Source organism: Salvelinus namaycush, chromosome 3 (genome assembly GCF_016432855.1).
Source record: "Salvelinus namaycush isolate Seneca chromosome 3, SaNama_1.0, whole genome shotgun sequence".
Classification (NCBI taxonomy): domain Eukaryota; kingdom Metazoa; phylum Chordata; class Actinopteri; order Salmoniformes; family Salmonidae; genus Salvelinus; species Salvelinus namaycush.
The window spans coordinates 59,585,547-59,605,723 of record NC_052309.1 but is presented as its reverse complement, the minus strand read 5'-3'; the positions used below and the strand labels follow the sequence as shown (position 1 = coordinate 59,605,723).

At 41.9% G+C, this 20,177-nt stretch overlaps 1 protein-coding gene across 1 annotated transcript; it reads left to right on the top strand.

Moving 5' to 3' along the window:
- The first annotated feature begins 2,013 nt into the window (after nucleotides 1-2,013).
- On the top strand, nucleotides 2,014-16,117 carry LOC120044437 (SET and MYND domain-containing protein 5-like). Its single transcript, XM_038989088.1, has 13 exons — nucleotides 2,014-2,118; nucleotides 2,883-2,991; nucleotides 3,215-3,354; nucleotides 7,015-7,136; nucleotides 7,431-7,500; nucleotides 7,768-7,872; nucleotides 8,169-8,231; nucleotides 9,894-9,964; nucleotides 10,074-10,180; nucleotides 10,482-10,538; nucleotides 10,682-10,776; nucleotides 11,267-11,337; nucleotides 15,040-16,117. Exons 1-13 carry the CDS (start codon nucleotides 2,026-2,028, stop codon nucleotides 15,170-15,172), a joined length of 1,236 nt encoding a protein of 411 aa, XP_038845016.1. The 5' UTR covers nucleotides 2,014-2,025; the 3' UTR covers nucleotides 15,173-16,117.
- Nucleotides 16,118-20,177: the final 4,060 nt, after the last annotated feature.

Genomic DNA, 20,177 nt, shown 5'->3' with positions numbered 1-20,177 from the left:
AGTTAGGAAGGACGCCTGTATCTTTGTAGTAACTGGGTGTATTGATAAACCATCCAAAGTGTAATTATTAAGTTCACCATGCTCAAAGGGATATTCAATGTTGTTTTTTTTTTTTGTTTTTTTTTGCCATCTACCAATAGGTGCCCTTATTTTGAGGCATTGGAAAACCTCCCTGGTGTTTGAATCTGTATTTGAAATTCACTGCTCGGCTGAGGGACCTTACAATTATCTGTATGTGTGGGGTACAGAGAGGAGGTAGTCATTCAAAAATCATGTTAAACACTATTCTTGCACACAGAGTGAGTCAATGCAACTTTATTATGTAACTTGTTTTGCAAATATTTTCTCCTGAACTTATTTAGGCTTGCCATAACAAAGGGGTTGAATACTTATTGACTCAAGACATTTCAGCTTTTCATTTTTAATGAATTTGCTTTTAAAAATCTAAAAACATTCCACATTGACGTTATGGGGTATTGTGTGTCGGCCAGTGACACAAAATGTGGAAAAAGTCAAGGGGTGTGAATACTTTCTGAAGTCACTGTATATCAAAAGATGGCCATCCTGTAATCATCTCCATTCTACTGTTCTATTTCATTCAAAATATATTGTCTGTAAACATAATCTCAATTTAATCCATTTTAAATTCAGGCTGTAACATAACAAAATGTTGGAAATAGTCTAGGGGTGTGAATACTTTATGAAAGCATTGTGTAATGTGAAAGAGCAGGCTAGGCTACTCTGTAGGCTACTTGAGTCTGATGTAAAGAGTACAAAGAGGGCCCTGTCCAGCAACGGCCCCTAGCCTCTACACCCTGTACCACAGGCTATGGTTGAATCCCAGTTCTCCACCCTCCTCCCGAGGTGTGCACCATCATGGATTTAAAAGCATTGGATTGGTGTAAGCGTTGGCTGGAGTAAGATTCCACCACTATGATGGGGAATGTGCAAGTGCACACTTGGGGAGAAGGGTGGAGAATCGGGATGCAGCCTAGGTATGTTTCTTGACTAGGGCCATTCTAGGACATTCTAGAGGAAGTCGGTTTGTGGACCATGGTTGCTAAAAAATAAAGTTTTCTATTCTACGTTTTTAGATTTTTGTACATTCCTTTCCCGATGATAATTGAATGAGAAAGGGTACAATACAGTATTGACTGTTTGAAGAAGTTAAATAACTGGTGCACAGTTATATTGCACAGTAAAATGTTTTTGTGTGTATATAACATTATTACCAGAATATATTGTACTAACCAATGTGCTATCCATTACCTCCTGTACATATTTAAAACTGGAATACTTAGTTGCTACATCCATTTTTGGACTTAACTTAATTATATATATCCATTAATTCTTGAAGAATATAACTTATAAATGCCTCATTAGTTTAGTTCAACTGTACCCCATCAGAACCCAAAATATAAGATTGTTTTACTCCAATGTTTGTAAACAATGTAAATGTAAACAAATACTGTGTAGCCTCAACATGATTAAAACTATAATTGTTATATCATGGATGGTCAGTCCTTGCATCAATAGCTCTGTCTATGATTTTGAAAGTGGAGACATTTTTCCAGACCCATCATCACTCAGCTTTTAACCAAATCAGAGGTAGGGTGACCGCTTTATTGTTTCAATTAAGGATTCTATTCTATGTATTTTCTGCTACTCAAAATGTACTAAATGTTATCTATGATTCAATGGCATGTCAAAATGTTTAGTAATATGGTAAAATATATGAACTTTTATTTGTCTTCTGTCAAATGCATGTATGTGTGACAGTGAGCCATCTACCTTTGCGTGACAATGAGGGTGCTGTAAAATATTGGAAAAAAGTTTGGCGTTCATGATATAATTCATTACATTTCATCGAAGATAAAATCATGTCAGAATTTTGCAGGGCACTAATTTTAGTCAATCTGTTTACTAGAAAAACACTACCTAAATCAACCGCTAGAGGCCACTAAATGCCTACGGGTAGACGCTTCTAAAAACGTCAGAGTTGAAAGGGCGAAGGTTGTTTTGAAGATGGCTGCCCCCCAAGATGACATGTTTTCTCTCTGCGTCGACCCCACTAAAGTTAGCAGTTGTGTGGAAGTCCGATTTATTGACAAGATTAAGGTAATGTGCAGACAATGATTATTTTGAAAAGGCTAATTTCAAGTTTCTCGGATCTAGCACCAAATTCATTGACACGCATGCTGTCGGTCTGTGTGGACTAGCTGGGCAAATCAAAAAATTATTCGCGAGACAGCATTTTTTGGCATTTTGTTGACGTTTTCTGGCTGGCTGTAGCTACGTAGTTACTTGCTATCTGTGTTAATGTTTTAGATTCATCATGGTGTAACCGATGTGAAATGGCTAGCTAGTTAGCGGGGTGCGCGCCAGTAGCGTTTCAATCGGTGACGTCACTCGCTCTGAGCCCTTGAAGTAGTTGTTCCTCTTGCTCTGCAAGGGTCGCGGCTTTTGTGGAGCGATGGGTAACGATGCTTCGAGGGTGGCTGTTGTAGATGTGTACAGAGGGTCACTGGTACGAGCATGTAGGGGCGAGGAGAGGGACGGGAAGGTATACTGTTACAATGGCTTATTGTAGTTAGCTAGCAAATTACATTCACCACATAGTACAGTCACCACCTTCATGCCACATGGATTGCTATCTGATTCATTTTAAAGCTAGCTAAGCTTTTGTCTAGTTAAACAACTAGCATCTTGACACGTTAACTATCTAGGTATGCACAGAGATACCTTTTGGGGGGCTAATAAAGTTCAAAGGCTAGCCTGTTCTGAGTCAATAGGATACACTTTGTGTGGATAAAGTATGGGCAGGTGCATATTACTGAAATTGACATTGCTTTTTATATCTAAACATTTGGTTTTATTTTTAGGGCAAGGGATTATTTTCCAAGAAGGCCATCAAGAAAGGAGACACCATTTTTATTGAGCGCCCTCTTGTCTCTGCCCAGTTCTTGTGGAATTCCCTGTACAAGTACAAAGGTGAGGTGTTACAGGTTCAAGATTTAGGTGATTGACAGACTGAACACATCCTCGTTTTATGTTCCTAAAATTGTGGGTCAAAATGTTCCAGCATGCTTTGCTTTTTAGATGAACATAGGCCAAGGGGAAAACCTCACATTTTGAGTCTTTTGAATGGTCTTTCATATTTAGTGATATGACCCTTAGTTCTCTCATTTATCATCCATCCCTGTCTCTTCTCCAGCCTGTGAGTTCTGCTTGCGTGCTCTGGAGACGGCCGAGGATAATGCCCGTAGACTCAGTGGCATCCCTGACCTCAGTCTACCCCACCCCGAGCTGTGCAAAGTGCATCCAGAGCTGCACCAAGCTTGCCCACAATGCCAGGTGTGTGCCTCTCACAAGTCCTCCTCATCTGCACTGCCAATTAAGGACTGGACAGTACTGATCTAAAAACACATTGTAACCAATTTTTGAAAGTGGAAGCAAAGTACTTTTAGCATATATTTTCATTTGTCTCCTGCATCTTCGCAAATTGAAGTTTAATTGTAAGGATGTTTTTTCTATTAATAGCGTAAAATTAAGATGTACAGAAAGACTCATGTGAAGGCCAAATTACAGAGGAGGAACTTCTTGATGCATTTAAAGCCTTTAAGTCCAGTAAAACTCCAGGGCTGGATGGCATACCAGTTGAGGTACATCAAACCTTTTTCCATTATTAGCATGTTTTGATCACTTCTATAAAAATGGTAGACTATTGAATAGTCAGCAAGAAGGTCTGATTTTACTATTACTGAAACAGGACCCAGGTGGTAAATCCAGCCCACCTAAAAAACTGGAGGCCCCTTACACTTCACTATTGTGATGCAAAAATTCTAGCAAAATGCATAGAATTTAAAAAAGTATTGTCAGACAAGTTTTTTTTACATGGACGATACATAGGAGATAGTATAAGAGAAGTACTGGAAACAATGGAACACTATGAAAAATCGGGGAAACCGGGCCTAGTGTTCATTTTGAAAAGTACGACTAGGATTTATATATAAATGGACTATTTTAATTTTGGAGGATCTCTTATACAATGGATTAAAGTTATGTATAGTAACTCCAGTTGTAAAAGAGTAAATAATGGCTATTTCTCAGAAAGTATTAAACTGTCAAGAGGAGTGAAACAATGTTGTCCACTAGAGAGAAACTCTCACCACAATACATTTTAATAGAAAGTTAGCAAAATTATATATATATTGCGCCATGAAAAGGTAAATACCTGTCTATTTGTGGAAAAATCACCCTGATTAATTATTTAGTCATATCCCAGTTTACATATTTACTTATCAAATCAAATCAAGTTTATTTTATATAGCCCTTCGTACATCAGTTAATATCTCGAAGTGCTGTACAGAAACCCAGCCTAAAACCCCAAACAGCAAGCAATGCAGGTGTAGAAGCACGGTGGCTAGGAAAAACTCCCTAGAAAGGCCAAAACCTAGGAAGAAACCTAGAGAGGAACCAGGCTATGAGGGGTGGCCAGTCCTCTTCTGGCTGTGCCGGGTGGAGATTATAACAGAACATGGCCAAGATGTTCAAATGTTCATAAATGACCAGCATGGTCAAATAATAATAATCACAGTAGTTATCGAGGGTGTAGCAAGTCAGCACCTCAGGAGTAAATGTCAGTTGGCTTTTCATAGCCGATCATTAAGAGTATCTCTACCGCTCCTGCGGTCTCTAGAGAGTTGAAAACAGCAGGTCCATAGCCGCAGGCAGAACAGTTGAAACTGGAACAGCAGCAAGGCCAGGTGGACTGGGGACAGCAAGGAGTCATCATGTCCGGTAGTCCTGACGCATGGTCCTAGGGCTCAGGTCCTCCGAGAGACAGAAAGAGAGAATTAGAGAGAGCATACTTAAATTCACACAGGACACCGGATAAGACAGGAGAAGTACTCCAGATATAACCAACTGACCCTAGCCCCCCGACACATAAACTACTGCAGCATAAATACTGGAGGCTGAGACAGGAGGGGTCAGGAGACACTGTGGCCCCATCCGATGATACCCCCGGACAGGGCAAAACAGGAAGGATATAACCCCACCCACTTTGCCAAAGCACAGCCCCCGCACCACTAGAGGGATATCTTCAACCACCAACTAACAATCCTGAGAAAAGGCCGAGTATAGCCCACAAAGATCTCCACCACAGCACAAACCAAGGGGGGGTGCCAACCCAGACAGGAAGATCATGTCAGTAACTCAACCCACTCAAGTGACGCACCCCTCCTAGGGACGGCATGAAAGAGCACCAGTAAGCCAGTGACTCAGCCCCTGTAATAGGGTTAGAGGCAGAGAATCCCAGTGGAGAGAGGGGAACCGGCCAGGCAGAGACTTATGGCCCTGGCTACACTGAACAACTTGTTTTTTAAATGATATGAGCAAAGAATATTCTACTTTATTTTGAACGGCAAGCCAGACAAAATGAAACGTGCCTATTTATATAATTAATATGAATTCAGAGGGCTGAAATTTAAATATTAAGGCATTGAACCTTTCACTAAAGGCTTCAGTCATACAAAAGTTGTACTTCAATCCGAACTGGTTTTCCAGCAGATTAGTAAGAATAGCTCATCCCGTGTTCGTAAAAAAACTTTTTTCCCTTTATTCAGTTTACAACACTTTCGGTTATTTGAAAATTAAATAATCTCTAGAATATCCCTATTTTTTAAACAAGCCATGGAAAGCTGGTTGCAATTTCAGGTTAATCCACCATAAAAGACGCAACAAATATTACAACAAATATTATGGTTAAACTCCTATACTAATTGATACAAAAAAATATATATATTTTGGGAAAAATTGTTTAATAATCTTTGTTAATGATATCATAAATGCAGCTGAGGGAGTTATGTCACACATACAGCAAACAAAAATAAATGGAAATGTCTGCTCTATTCAAAATTACAGCCAACTGATTGCAGCATTACCGCGGGAAGGGGGAGAAAGTAAGGAACTTGTCTGTCGGCCCTACATTAGACCAAAATTGGTTAAAGAAAAAATAAATATACCAGTTTAATTTAAGGATCAAAAAATGAACAGCTGCGCCATAAAGGTTGCAAAAATAGTTGGGAAGAGATTTTCGATGTGCCGATTCCATGGTACATGGTTTATGAACTGATGGATTAAAAACGTATAGCTTTCCCATTTAAATGATTTTGCTAAATTCTTGCAACCATTAGAATTGTATATGGGGGAAACATCCATCCCAGCTCTGTATATTTTGCTGTGAAGATACAGAATCATTAGATCACTTGTTTTGGTACTGTCCACATGTAGCTTGTTTTTGGTCACAGGTTCAGAAATGGCTTAAGATTTACAATATTTACCTGGAGATTGCACTGCAAATAGCACTGCTGGGTGACTTGAAAAGCCATAGTCAATCGATCAATCTAATAATACTCTTAGTAAAAATTTTAATCTTTAATTTCTTTCTATCAGAATAGAAAGGTTCAGAACTTTTGTGAAACATTACAGAAGAGTTGAAAAATATTTTGGAATGAGATTGATGGGAGGATTTGAGGGTAACAGAAGTTGAGACAAAAAAAGATAACTAATGTCAAATATTCTGTGACTGTATATTTTATGTATAAGCTTTAAGTAGAGGCCTAAGTATTGTTGTCCATTAGTTTACCTCAATTAGGGGAGTGGGGTTATGGGAAAATAATAAAACATATGGGGGATTGGAAATTATGATGACAATTACATAGATTGTGGGTTCTATTAATCTTCAATATTCAAACTGATCTACCCCCTTAAAAATACAAATAAATAAATACATTGTAGTGGAAAGCAATATGGAAGATTCCTACTTAGCCTGTGTTTTCAGATCAGTAAAGATGAAGGATTAGAAGCCACTTAAATAAGATAAATGAGATGCACCTACCCAATGCCTGTCTGACAACCACATGGAGATGTGTTGATGTACTGTAGCTCCTTCCTCCAATCTAGTCCAGTGTCTCGCTTTGGGTTTCAGTGAGACTTTGTTTCCCCTTGCAGGTGATGTACTGTAGCAACGAGTGTCGGCAGGCTGCAGCAGACCAGTACCATCGGGCCCTGTGCCTAGGCTCCTCCCAAGAGGACCCAAACCACCCCATCAGCAAACTAAAGGATGCCTGGAGGTGAGATATGGATTTTCTGTTTAATTGAATACCACTAGATGGGGCCCATATTTTTCTTGGGCTGGATTTAACATTTTTACTAGCTGTCAAATCCTTGCTTCCTCATTTCCTCTAATTCCTCACCTCCCTCTCAAAGCACCCTCCCTTGCAACTCCGCTTTCAATTAGATTTGAGTAAACGAGGACGAGAAAGCAAGGATTTGACAGCCAGTAACGTTTTCAGATCCAGCCCCAGTAATATTTTGTCTGTGATTGCTGCAGTATGAACTGACATTGTCCCTTATCTGTCCCCTAGGAGCATGCACTACCCTCCTGAGACCTCCAGCATCATGCTCATGGCCAGGATGGTGGCCACTGTCAAACAGGTGAGCCTCCTCTGCCTCCTGCCTCTGACTTTTTTGTTGTTGAGCTTCTCCAATTCCAAAGTGGGTTGCACTTTGTATTTGCATTCTGTCTTTGTAGTGAATGTTAGTTTGAGATTAAGGTTTTTGGAGATTGAAAGATCTTCACAATGCCTGGAGAAGCATTTCACCTGTCAGCTTGCTATAATAATCCTATATTCTTTGCATACCTGTGCATAATATGTATTTCTCAAACATAATAATAATGTTTGAATCATTTGTGTCATGCAGGCCCAAGACAAAGGGCACTGGCAGAAGTTGTTCTCTCAATTCTGCAGCCGTGCGGCCAACGAGGAGGAGGAGATTGCACATAAGCTGCTGGGAGAGAAGTTCCAGGTAAGCATGGAGATAATGGCTGTCTAAAAATGTTAGCTACAAGATGTTAAATCCTTGCTTCCCCCATCCTTGTTTCCTAAATTCCCCTTAAGGCTCATTGGAGGAGGTCTGAGGAAAGGACCTTGGAACACTCCTCCAATGTGCTTTGAGAAGAATTGAGGAGACCAGGTTTGAGCTTCAAATTTGGTTTAAAAAAATGTGGTCAATATTAGCTTTGAGTCACCATTGGAATAGATTTCAAAACGGTTACTTATAGACTGTTACCTTCATTTTGACATATTGTATTGGGTTTGTAGGGGCAGTTGACCGTACTACGAACCCTGTTTACAACGGCACTTTACGACGATCATCTCAATCGGGTGAGTGTGGCACCATTTCCCCTTTCACGACCAATTTATTTATAGACACAAAGTCGTGGCCAAAAGTTTTGAGAATGACACAAATATACATTTTCAAAGTCTGCTGCCTCAGTGTCTTTAGATATTTTTGTCAGATGTTACTATTGAATACTGAAGTATAATTACAAGCATTTCATAAGTGTCAAAAGGCTTTTATTGACAATAAAATGAAGTTGATGCAGAGTCAATATTTGCAGTGTAGACCCTTCTTTTTCAAGACCTCTGCAATCTGCCCTGGCATGCTGTCAATTAACTTCTGGGCCACATCCTGACTGATGGCAGCCCATTCTTGCATAATCAATGCTTGGAGTTTGTCAGAATTTGTGGGGTTTTGTTTGTTCACCTGCCTCTTGAGGATTGACCACACGTTCTCAATGGGATTAAGGTCTGGGGAGTTTCCTGGCCATGGACCCAAAATATCGATGTTTTGTTCCCTGAGCCACTTAGTTATCAGTTTTGCCTTATGGCAAGGTGCTCCATCATGCTGGAAAAGGCATTGTTCGTCACCAAACTGTTCCTGGATGGTTGGGAGAAGTTGCTCTCAGAGGATGTGTTGGTACCATTCTTTATTCATGGCTGTATTCTTGGATGTATTCTTGGATGGTCTCAGGATGCTTTACTGTTGGCATGACACAGGACTGATGGTAGCGCTCACCTTGTCTTCTCCGGACAAGCTTTTTTCCGGATGCCCCAAACAATCGGAAAGGGGATTCATCAGAGAAAATGACTTTACCCCAGTCCTCAGCAGTCCAATCCCTGTACCTTTTGCAGAATATCAGTCTGTCCCTGATGTTTTTCCTGGAGAGAAGTGGCTTCTTTGCTGCCCTTCTTGACACCAGGCCATCCTCCAAAAGTCTTCGCCTCACTATGCGTGCAGATGCACTCACACCTGCCTACTGCCATTCCTGAGCAAGCTCTGTGCTGGTGGTGCCCCGATCCCGCAGCTGAATCAACTTTAGGAGACGGTCCTGGTGCTTGCTGGAATTTCTTGGACGCCCTGAAGCCTTAACAACAATTGAAACGCTCTCCTTGAAGTTCTTGGTGATCCGATAAATGGTTGATTTATGTGCAATATCCTTGCCTGTGAAGCCCTTTTTGTGCAAAGCAATGATTACGGCACATGTTTCCTTGCAGGTAACCATGGCTGACAGAGGAAGAACAATAATTCCAAGCACCACCCTCCTTTTGAAGCTTCCAGTCTGTTATTCAAACTCAATCAGAATGACAGAGTGATCTCCAGCCTTGTCCTCGTCAACACTCACACCTGTGTTAACGAGAGAATCACTGACATGTCAGCTGGTGATTCAGTTCATTTGCATGGCAAAGAGGGACTGCAGTTAATTGCAATTCATCTGATCACTCTTCATAACATTCTGGAGTATATGCAAATTGCCATCATACAAACTGAGGCAGCAGACTTTGTGGAAAATGTATATTTGTGTCATTCTCAAAATTTTTGGCCACGACTGTACATCGTTTTTTCGAGCTGATACTTGGCTACTTCTTCGCTCCCAGTAGACAAGACTGTAAAATAATGTCTTTGATAGAACAATTTCTTATGGACGTGTGTGATTATGATGCAGATAGTTTATGCTATAAGGTGTGTGTCCTTGCATGTTACAGTGGTTTACACCTGAGGGATTTCGTTCCCTCTTCTCCCTTGTGGGGACCAATGGACAGGGTATAGGTACCAGGTAAGGTTAATCTCTAAATCTCCAACTCATAAATAATGCACTGTGCCATTAGTCTGAATATCATTAAATTTAAAGTGCTGACATTGTTTTCTTATGTCTCGTTATCTAGTTCTCTCAGCCAATGGGTTCATGCATGTGATGCTTTGGTGCTGACTAGCCAGCAGAGGGAGCAATTGGATTCCTTCATTGACCAACTATACAAGGATGTCGAGAAAGGTCACAATTCCCTCCCTACACTCAAATACAGTGCTGTTTCCTGTGACATCTGTACCGTTTATGAGGAATACTGCGGAAAACTGTCTGATAAATATATTTGAGTCTAAACCTACATTACCAAGAAAGTTTTTCAGAGGCTTTGTACAGCTCACATTTTATGATAGATCGTAAATAATACTTTCTCTACGCGCCTCTGAATTGGGGTGGCTTGACTCAGGCATATTTTAAATCGTTACTAATATGGAATGAATCTCCTCTACTGACAATGGAGGTCAGAGCTGAATTAGATTTGTCTCCACAGAGACCGGTGACTTTCTGAACTGCGAGGGTTCCGGGCTCTTCCTACTGCAAAGCGCATGTGAGTCGTCACTATCAGATGGTTTCTAACCCCAGCTCCCAGAATCCTCAAACTCGCACAACATACAGAATCAATTAAATGAACTACAAATACATTTCACTGGTCAAAAGTTTGATTGTTTGATTATTTCGTCTACTCTCTAGGTAACCATAGCTGCATACCGAATGCGGCGGCATCTTTCCCGAGCAACAACTTCTTGCTTCATCTCAGTGCCCTAAGTGACATCAGCCCTGGAGAGGTCAGAAGAGGATGCTGGGGAGGGGGGGCTGGCGATAAATTCTGGCCGTGGATAGATGGGACAGAACATCCTGGCTTGCTCTGTTGTCAGCCGGTATTAGGGGTCTGAGACTTTAAGGATTAGAGCGGTTGTGTCAGGCTGTCAATCAGGCTGATTGAGAAGGCTTGCATCTGCCCGTTACAGAAGCGTCAGAAGGGGCCAGAGAAATGTTTTGCCAGCCAATTAAATTCTGGCAAAAAATGTGTGCGCTTTAGTTTCGTTCTTATGACCATGGCAGGATAGTGACGAGATTTGGCGCCTGCTGCTGAATAAACATGAAACAACCAGATAAAGTAACAAAACTTGAACGATAACTCCAGGAGTTTGAAGTGGCTAACTGTCATTCATTGTTGTGTAAATTAATCCCTATATAGTAACTGTAATGGGAGGTCTTTTGATGTGAATGTCCTCATCTGCTAACATGTTAAACTCTGTTTCCTCACATCTCCAGGAGATCGGTATCAGTTACTTGGACTGCTGTCAGCGTGACAGGAGCCGTCATAGCAGACACAAAATCCTGAGGTAAACAACTGAAATCCCCTGTGTACCAATCCTTTTGACAGACTCAAACTGTTCCTAGTTCAGTCATGATCAATGGCCACCCTCCCAGGCAATAAGGGGCAGTCCTGGGCCAGCACAGCCAAGGGGGTCTGGCGGTTATTCCGGTGCCTACCTACGCTCCGGTACTGATTTTTACCCCCTTAAAACCAGGGCTGGTTTGCTCTGCGGGAACCCATTTTGGATTCATATTCACTGTATCCTGTTGAAAGGCACTTCACCTTGAAAATCTGCCACTCCCACAAACTGAAGGTAGTGAAGCATGAACAAAGACTGGTCTCGGTCTCTTTTCTCAGAAAATGAGAACCAAAGATGGTGGATAATTTAAGATGGTTCACTCAGGCGGTTTACCGTTGAAAAAAAAAAAAAGGTCCATTCCAGTCTACTTAAAGGCCCAGTGCAGTCAAACATTTCCTGTGCTTTATATACACTTTAGATACAAAAGTATGTATACACCCCTTCAAATGAGTGGATTCGTCAATTTTGACAGGTGTATAAAACCGAGCACACAGCCATGCAATATCCATAGACAAACATTGGCAGTAGAATGGCCTTACTGAGAGCTCAGTGACTTTCAATGTGGTACCGTCATAGGATGCCACCTTTCCAACAAGTCAGTCCGTCAAATTTCTGCACTGCTAGAGCTGCCCCGGTCAACTGTAAGTGCTATTATTTTGAAGTGGAAACGTCGAGGAGCAACAACGGCACAGCCGCAAAGTGGTAGGCCACACAAGCTCACAGAACGAGACCACCGAGTGCTGAAGCACTTTCCGTGTAAAAATCGTCTGTCCTCGGTTGCAACACTCACTACTGAGTTCCAAGCTGCCTCTGGAAGCAACGTCAGCACAAGAACTGTTCGTCGGGAGCGCCATGAAAGGGGTTTCCATGGCCGAGCAGCCGTACACAAGCCCAAGATCACCATGCGCAATGCCAGTGGTGTAAGTGGTGTAAAGCTCATCCCTATTGGACTCTGGAGCAGTGGAAATGCGTTCTCTAGAGTGATGAATCACACTTCACCATCTGGCATTCCGACGGACGAATCTGGATTTGGCGGATGCCAGGAGAACACTACCTGCCCGAATGCATAGTGCCAGCTGTAAAGTTTGGTAGAGGAGGAACAATCGTCTGGGGCTGTTTTTCATGGTTCGTGCTAGGCCCCTGAAGGGAAATCTTAATGCTACAGCATACAATGATCTGTGTGGAAGAACTTGACTCTCAAACCCATCAAACACCTTTGGGATGAATTGGAACGCCGACTGCGAGCCAGGCCTCATCACCCAACATCAGTGCCCAACATTAAAGCCTTCCCAGAAGAGTGGAGGCTGTTATAGAAGCGAAGGGGGGACCAACTCCATATGAATGTCCATGATTATGGAATAAGATGTTCGACGAGCAGGTGTCCACGTACTTTTTGCCATGTATTATACACTGCTCAAAAAAATAAAGGGAACACTAAAATAACACATCCTAGATCTGAATGAATGAAATATTCTTATTAAATACTTTTTTCTTTACATAGTTGAATGTGCTGACAACAAAATCACACAAATGATCAATGTAAATCAAATTTATCAACCCATGGAGGTCTGGATTTGGAGTCACACTCAAAATTAAAGTGGAAAACCACACTACAGGCTGATCCAACTTTGATGTAATGTCCTTAAAACAAGTCAAAATGAGGCTCAGTAGTGTGTGTGGCCTCCACGTGCCTGTATGACCTCCCTACAACGCCTGGGCATGCTCCTGATGAGGTGGCGGATGGTCTCCTGAGGGATCTCCTCCCAGACCTGGACTAAAGCATCCGCCAACTCCTGGACAGTCTGTGGTGCAACGTGGCGTTGGTGGATGGAGCGAGACATGATGTCCCAGATGTGCTCAATTGGATTCAGGTCTGGGGAACGGGCGGGCCAGTCCATAGCATCAATGCCTTCCTCTTGCAGGAACTGCTGACACACTCCAGCCACATGAGGTCTAGCATTGTCTTGCATTAGGAGGAACCCAGGGCCAACCGCACCAGCATATGGTCTCACAAGGGGTCTGAGGATCTCATCTCAGTACCTAATGGCAGTCAGGCTACCTCTGGCGAGCACATGAGGGCTGTGCGGCCCCCCCAAAGAAATGCCACCCCACACCATGACTGACCCACCGCCAAACCGGTCATGCTGGAGGATGTTGCAGGCAGCAGAACGTTCTCCACGGCATCTCCAGACTCAGTGTGAACCTGCTTTCATCTGTGAAGAGCACAGTGGCGAATTTGCCAATCTTGGTGTTCTCTGGCAAATGCCAAATGTACTGCACGGTGTTGGGCTGTAAGCACAACCCCCACCTGTGGACGTCGGGCCCTCATACCACCCTCATGGAGTCTGTTTCTGACCGTTTGAGCAGACACATGCACATTTGTGGCCTGCTGGAGGTCATTTTGCAGGGCTCTGGCAGTGCTCCACCTGCTCCTCCTTGCACAAAGGCGGAGGTAGCGGTCCTGCTGCTGGGTTGTTGCCCTCCTACGTCCTCCTCCACGTCTCCTGATGTACTGGCCTGTCTCCTGGTAGCGCCTCCATGCTCTGGACACTACGCTGACAGACACAGCAAACCTTCTTGCCACAGCTCGCATTGATGTGCCATCCTGGATGAGCTGCACTACCTGAGCCACTTGTGTGGGTTGTAGACTCCGTCTCATGCTACCACTAGAGTGAAAGCACCGCCAGCATTCAAAAGTGACCAAAACATCAGCCAGGAAGCATAGGAACTGAGAAGTGGTCTGTGGTCACCACCTGCAGAACCATTCCTTTATTGGGGGTGTCTTGCTAATTGCCTATAATTTCCACCTTTTGTCTATTCCATTTGCACAACAGCATGTGAAATGTATTGTCAATCAGTGTTGCTTCCTAAGTGGACAGTTTGATTTCACAGAAGTGTGATTGACTTGGAGTTACATTGTGTTGTTTAAGTGTTCCCTTTATTTTTTTGAGCAGTGTATATTCCCACACTGAAGTTGGAATAATACTGTGAAATGTTAAAATTATGATAATGCCCCTTTGGTATAAGAGCCGTTTGGAAATTTCAGCCTGTTTTTGTGGGATGGCGTTTTGGCCTGCCTGGTGACATTGGTTAGTTAGTAGACCAATAACAAAGAGTTCTAAACCTCTGCCAATAAGAGCTAGTTTTCAGTTTCCCCCTCCCAACTCAGACCCTCCCGGACAGTCCTAGCTAAATTCTTGCTTAAGAAATTGCTCTTTTGCTTCTTTTCAACGGTTTTAATTTATAACAATCACAGTAACGTACTTAGTTGTTACCCAGAAATGATTTGCTATTGAGTTTAAAATGTCTGCATTAGACCTTTAACTGGTTGTCTCCCCCATGGACACCAATGCAATAGCAGCTGAGTCTGTTCTACTTAGTTCATTGACTTTCATTGAACCAGAAAAGAACAGCGAGTAGGGCGTCTCACTTCCTCTTCCTATTCACACCCACATTGTGTTGTGCAGTATGTTTACAGTGTTGAATCATGGCATTTATTTTTGAGGAGCTCACAGATTGACGCAAATGTATTTTATCAGTCTGTATTATATTCCTTATTCTTCCTTTTGCTCTCTCGCTAAGACAATCTTTGTCCAGAACGAGACAGGCAGCCATGTGACTTATGTAACTTCGTTATTCTCTTCCCAGGGATAACTACCTGTTCATCTGCTCGTGTCCAAAATGTGTGTCTCAGATGGATGAGTTGGATCTGACGTCGGACGACGAGGAGGAGGAGGAGGAGGAGGGGGATGACATGGAGGACGAGATGACGGACGTCTGAGGGGGTAAAAAGACCCGCTCTGCTCCCACTCACCCCCTCCCTAATCCACTCACTCAGCCATGCTAGCTAACTGCACAGTGAAAACCAACCTTAAAGAAGACCTTGCATATCACCAAACATCAAATTCATTGCGTAACTAAATCTTTTTGTCAATGAAAATAAGTCACTCACTGGCCCTACGCTTTGGATCTCCCCCTTGAAAAGTGTTTTCTCACATTACTGTACAGTAGCAGATGTTTTGGCTGTCACCTCTCGTGTATCTTCTGCTTATTGGAAAAGTTTACATGGAAGACATCCAGTTCACTAATGTTTTTCATTTATCACAGTTTTTAGTACCATTAAATTGGCAAGATGTCATTTATTCCTCGTGTTGAGTGCATTAGGTGTAGATTAATTCAGACAGAATATATGGTGCTTGTTCTGTGAAGGATAATTCACTTGGCGAACCTAGTAGTGATAACATTACAGTATGGACAGTGTAGAAGAAGTAACTGACCCTAATTAAGTACATATATTTTCATATGAGATTAGAAACGGTCATTGCAAGCTATGAGGTAACCATCAGCCAGGATATTACTCTGAGACCTTGAGCTGTAGAAAGCTTTTGTCAGTTAACTATTTGCCCTTTATTGAGTAGAGCAGATTTTCACTGCAATGAAATTGCTGCTACTGCCCACACATGAATCAATACAACCGCAATGACTGTAATCTTCAGTGCCAACATTTTCAATGTTACCGAACAAATATGGCTAACATCGAATGACTAACTTCAATTATCTCAGTTGGCATTTCAGAGCAGTGGTGCATGAGAACAAATTGCTTTTGATGTCACACAATGAAATGCTGCAATATAAGAGCAGCAGTAAATATTGTATGAGAATCCTTGAAATTGTAATTTTTACTGCTCTGGCATAAACCATTGAGATTAAAATGTCTCGTCTCTTATTTGCTTTATTTGTGTTCTCCTTAGTACAATTTGGTTTTATGCAGAAGTTAAGCCAACTGGTAATTTCTCAGTCTTCATCAAATATGAACCACAAGTCAACACTGTTTGAAGCAGCACCGATATCCCGTGGATAACTATCCCGCCAACATCTTTGAGAGCATGACGATTTGACAACTATTCCTTTCTAGTTATTTTCTACTTCATTCGTGGGTCTTTTAACGACTGTTTCATTTGTGTGCCTGTTATTATATAGGCTATCTATTTGCCTGATGACTCGATAAACTGAATTATTCTGCTGCTCTATCGTTTGATACATTAGTCAGACTGCCATCATTGAAGTTGTTTGTGGTCACCTCAAAATGAGGGGTGTTGTACAAAACAAAGAAATCAGCAAGTGGATCATCTTTAACCAGTCAGAGTATCAGAGCCCATGACTAATTTTCATGTGTTCTTGCTCTGGCCCAACCCATCATCGTTTCTATTATAATGGATTTCCATTATAAAAAATCTTCAGGGAGGTACCCGATCCAGACTCGGAGAAGAAACTAACGTCCGTGGGTGTAGTGTTTGGCCGGAGCAAGGATTTTGGGTAGCCGGGCAAATTATTGATACTAGATTAATGTGGCTGATACCTATCATGTGATTTCACACAAGCTCCCATTTTTCAGAAACACAAATGTTCATCAGTGTCAGCCTATCTTCCCTATGGGAATGGTTTAGATGAGTCAAATGCAAATTTCCATTGGAAGAGAACGCATGTTTTTCTTCCATGAGAGGATGCACATAGCTGGAGCCAAGCATGGTGGGAGGCTGGACCTCTGAACAAGTCCAACACCCGTTGGTCGTCATCCTCAGAGCTCATGCCAGTATCCCCACTGGACCTCTTCAGCTCTGGAATGTGGCCGGGCTTTTGGCAGAGCTGTCCATTGAAGGGGTCGAGGGCAGGCAGTCACACACATGCACAACACACAGCACTATTGCTTAGTTTGTTCCACTGTATAGAGGTCATGTTAATAACCTATTCATAGACCCTTACTACCTTTAGCGCCTATTGATAATAGTATATTCTGGTCAGGGGAGGTTTGTTATGAGCCCCGACGCTAGTTCTGAACGTTAAACTCATCGTTTGCGGTAAGGTTTTCATATCAGCGACAAATACTTTTCAAAAAACAAAAGGTTAAATTACTTCACACCTTTATAGGGTTAGTGTTCCCGTACGGCCATATCTCCATGTTATAGTGCTTGTTTAAGGAAGTTAGATGGAATCAATAGGCAGCCACCTTTGTTAATTATGTTGAACAAAAATATAAACGCAACATGTGAAGTGTTGATCACATGTTTAATTTTTCTCAAATGTTGAGCATTTCTTCTTTGCCAAGATAATCCATCTGCCTGACAGGTTTGGCATATCAAGAAGCTGATTAAGTAGCATGATCATTACACAGATGCACCTTGTGCTGGAGACAATAAAAGGCTACTCTAAAATGTGCAATTGTCACACAACACAACTCCACAGATGTCTTACGTTTTGAGGGAGCGTGCAATTGGCATGCTGACTGCGGAATGTCCAACAGAGCTGTTGCCAGAAAATTGGATGTTCAGTTCTTTACCATAAGCCACCTCTAACATTGTTGTAGCGAATTTGGCAGTACATCTGACCGGCCTCACAACTGCAGACCACGTGTAACCACGCGAGCCCAGGACCTCCACATCAGGCTTCTTCACCTGCGGGATCGTCTGGGAGGGCTCTTTCTGTCTGTAATAAAGTCCTTTTGTGGGGAAAAACTCATGCTGCACAACTGCCCATTCATGTGAAGTCCATAGATTAGGGCACCGAACACCTGTGTGTAAGCCACAGACGGCAGGCGGCACATTAATTGGGGAGGACGGGCTCATAGTAATGGCTGGAACGGAATAAATGGAATAGTATCAAACAAGTGGTTTCCATGTGTTTGATGCCATTCCATATACTTCTTTCCAGCCATTATTATGAGCTGTCCACCCTTCAGCAGCATCCTGTGGTGTAAGCATAACTGGGGAGGAAGTGTAGTTCATCAACTGGAGGCACACACAGCGTATGGATCTGTGCAAAACTGCTACAGTAAGTATCTTTCTCGCTGATATGAAAAATACATATCAGCATATGTTTCAAAAACCGTTTTGCAAGCAATAATTATTTACATTTCTAAACGTTAAAACACAGCATCGGGATTGTTCACATGCAGACAACCGTGGGCAAAGCTAACCACTGAAAACCCTCCGGATAAGGTTTTTCGTGATCGGTGTGGCAGCCACACACATGCACAACAGCACTGTCACTTTGTTTGGACCTCTGTAGGGTTTGAGTGCAGGCAGTGCCACACATTTCAATTTTGGAATGTGGGCTTTTGACGGGGCGGTCCAATTTGGTCCACAGTAGGGGTTGAATGCAGGCAGCCACACACATACACAACACACAGCATTGTCCCTACAAATGGAGAAAGTGTGAGGTTCAATGGGCACGCCCCAGGAGAAAGGGGCTGACCCAGATCTTCATTTGAAGATAGAAGGGGACAGGAAGTGGGTTGAGGGGGGTGGTGGTGTCTAAATAAAAGCCAATTTTATGTACACAGAGAAAGAGGCCTTTATTCTATCTAACCAAGGCCAAAACACTAATAATCTACATTTCAATAAAGAGATTGGAAAGGAAGAGAAGTGGGCACATAATCATGCAGATGGAGAGAAATTATAAAATTAACATCTCATGATTTAAAACATGGTTAAATCAGATAAATTTATGTCAGACTTACATGTGCAGGCTTGACATTTAAATTATAATGAATAATATAAACCCTTCAGTATCTGATTAAATATTCATACATTAGAGGCTCATCTTTTCACAGGTAACTATGAAACATGTAGCCAAATTCCATAATACGCATCACTTATATGAAAAGCATGGCGTTATGCTGATTGTCACAGTGAAATTAGTTTTCTCTTTGGAGATCAATGGTACATCTAAATAACTAACATTTTCAATTACCAGGAGTCCCACACACTAGTAATCACAAACGTTCAAATTCATCACTTACAGATGTAGGTTTTATGACTCCCAGTCTTTTTTGACTGAATGTGCACCTACTTGTAAAATATTGGATTATGTTCACATTGGATTAGGCATCAGATTACTTTTTCTTATATTTTTGGACAACATTTTCTCTTTTGTCAGTCCCTTTCCTCGAGGTGGACAGTGATATTATTAATAATTGCCAATACTATACATTTCTACCAAAACTTGTTTGAAGTGGGCACACCATGATTGATGGGTCAGTGCTGAAATGGAAGCTGTTTTGAGACCAGAACGAGTCACTGGGCTTGAAATGGGTACCGTATGGAAACAATCTACAATATATATACACATTAGGCCCATCCAAAAATTGGTTTCCGAAATGGATACCATGACTGCCTTGGAAGGCTACTCCAAGGGTGAGTGATAGATGACCAGTCGAGCTGGGACCAGCCAACCTGAGGGAGGGCGGTTGCACCGTAGCTCACCATGTATGAGTACAAACATGATGGAGAGCAATATCATGATCACTGTCAGTACCGTAGTAAAATAACACTTTTAGGGTTTAGATAGAATGCCTTGGATACAGTTGAAGTCGGAAGTTTACATACACCTTAGCCAAATACATTTAAACTCAGTTTTTCACAATTCCTGACATTAAATCCTGTTTTAGGTCAGTTAGGATCACCACTTTATTTTAAGAATGTGAAATTTCAGAATAATAGTAGAGAGAATGATATTCTTCAGCTTTTTATTTATTTTATTTTTTTATTTATTTCATCACATTCCCAGTGAGTCAGAAGTTTACATACACTCAATTAGTTTTTTGTAGCATTGCCTTTAAATTGTTTAACTTGGGTCAAACGTTTTGGGTAGCCTTCCACAAGCTTCCCACAATAAGTTGGGTGAATTTTGGCCAATTCCTCCTGACAGAGCTGGTGTAACAGTCAGGTTTGTATGCCTCCTTGCTCGCACACGCTTTTTCAGTTCTGCCCACAAATTTTATATTGGAT

Excerpts from the sequence above, each read along its gene's own strand:
- LOC120044437 (XM_038989088.1), top strand. The coding sequence starts at position 2,026 with ATGGCTGCCCCCCAAGATGACATGTTTTCTCTCTGCGTCGACCCCACT. Across the intron at positions 7,137-7,430 it reads AAACTAAAGGATGCCTGGAG|GAGCATGCACTACCCTCCTG; the intron begins GTGAGATATGGA and ends TCTGTCCCCTAG. Across the intron at positions 7,873-8,168 it reads TGCTGGGAGAGAAGTTCCAG|GGGCAGTTGACCGTACTACG; the intron begins GTAAGCATGGAG and ends TTGGGTTTGTAG.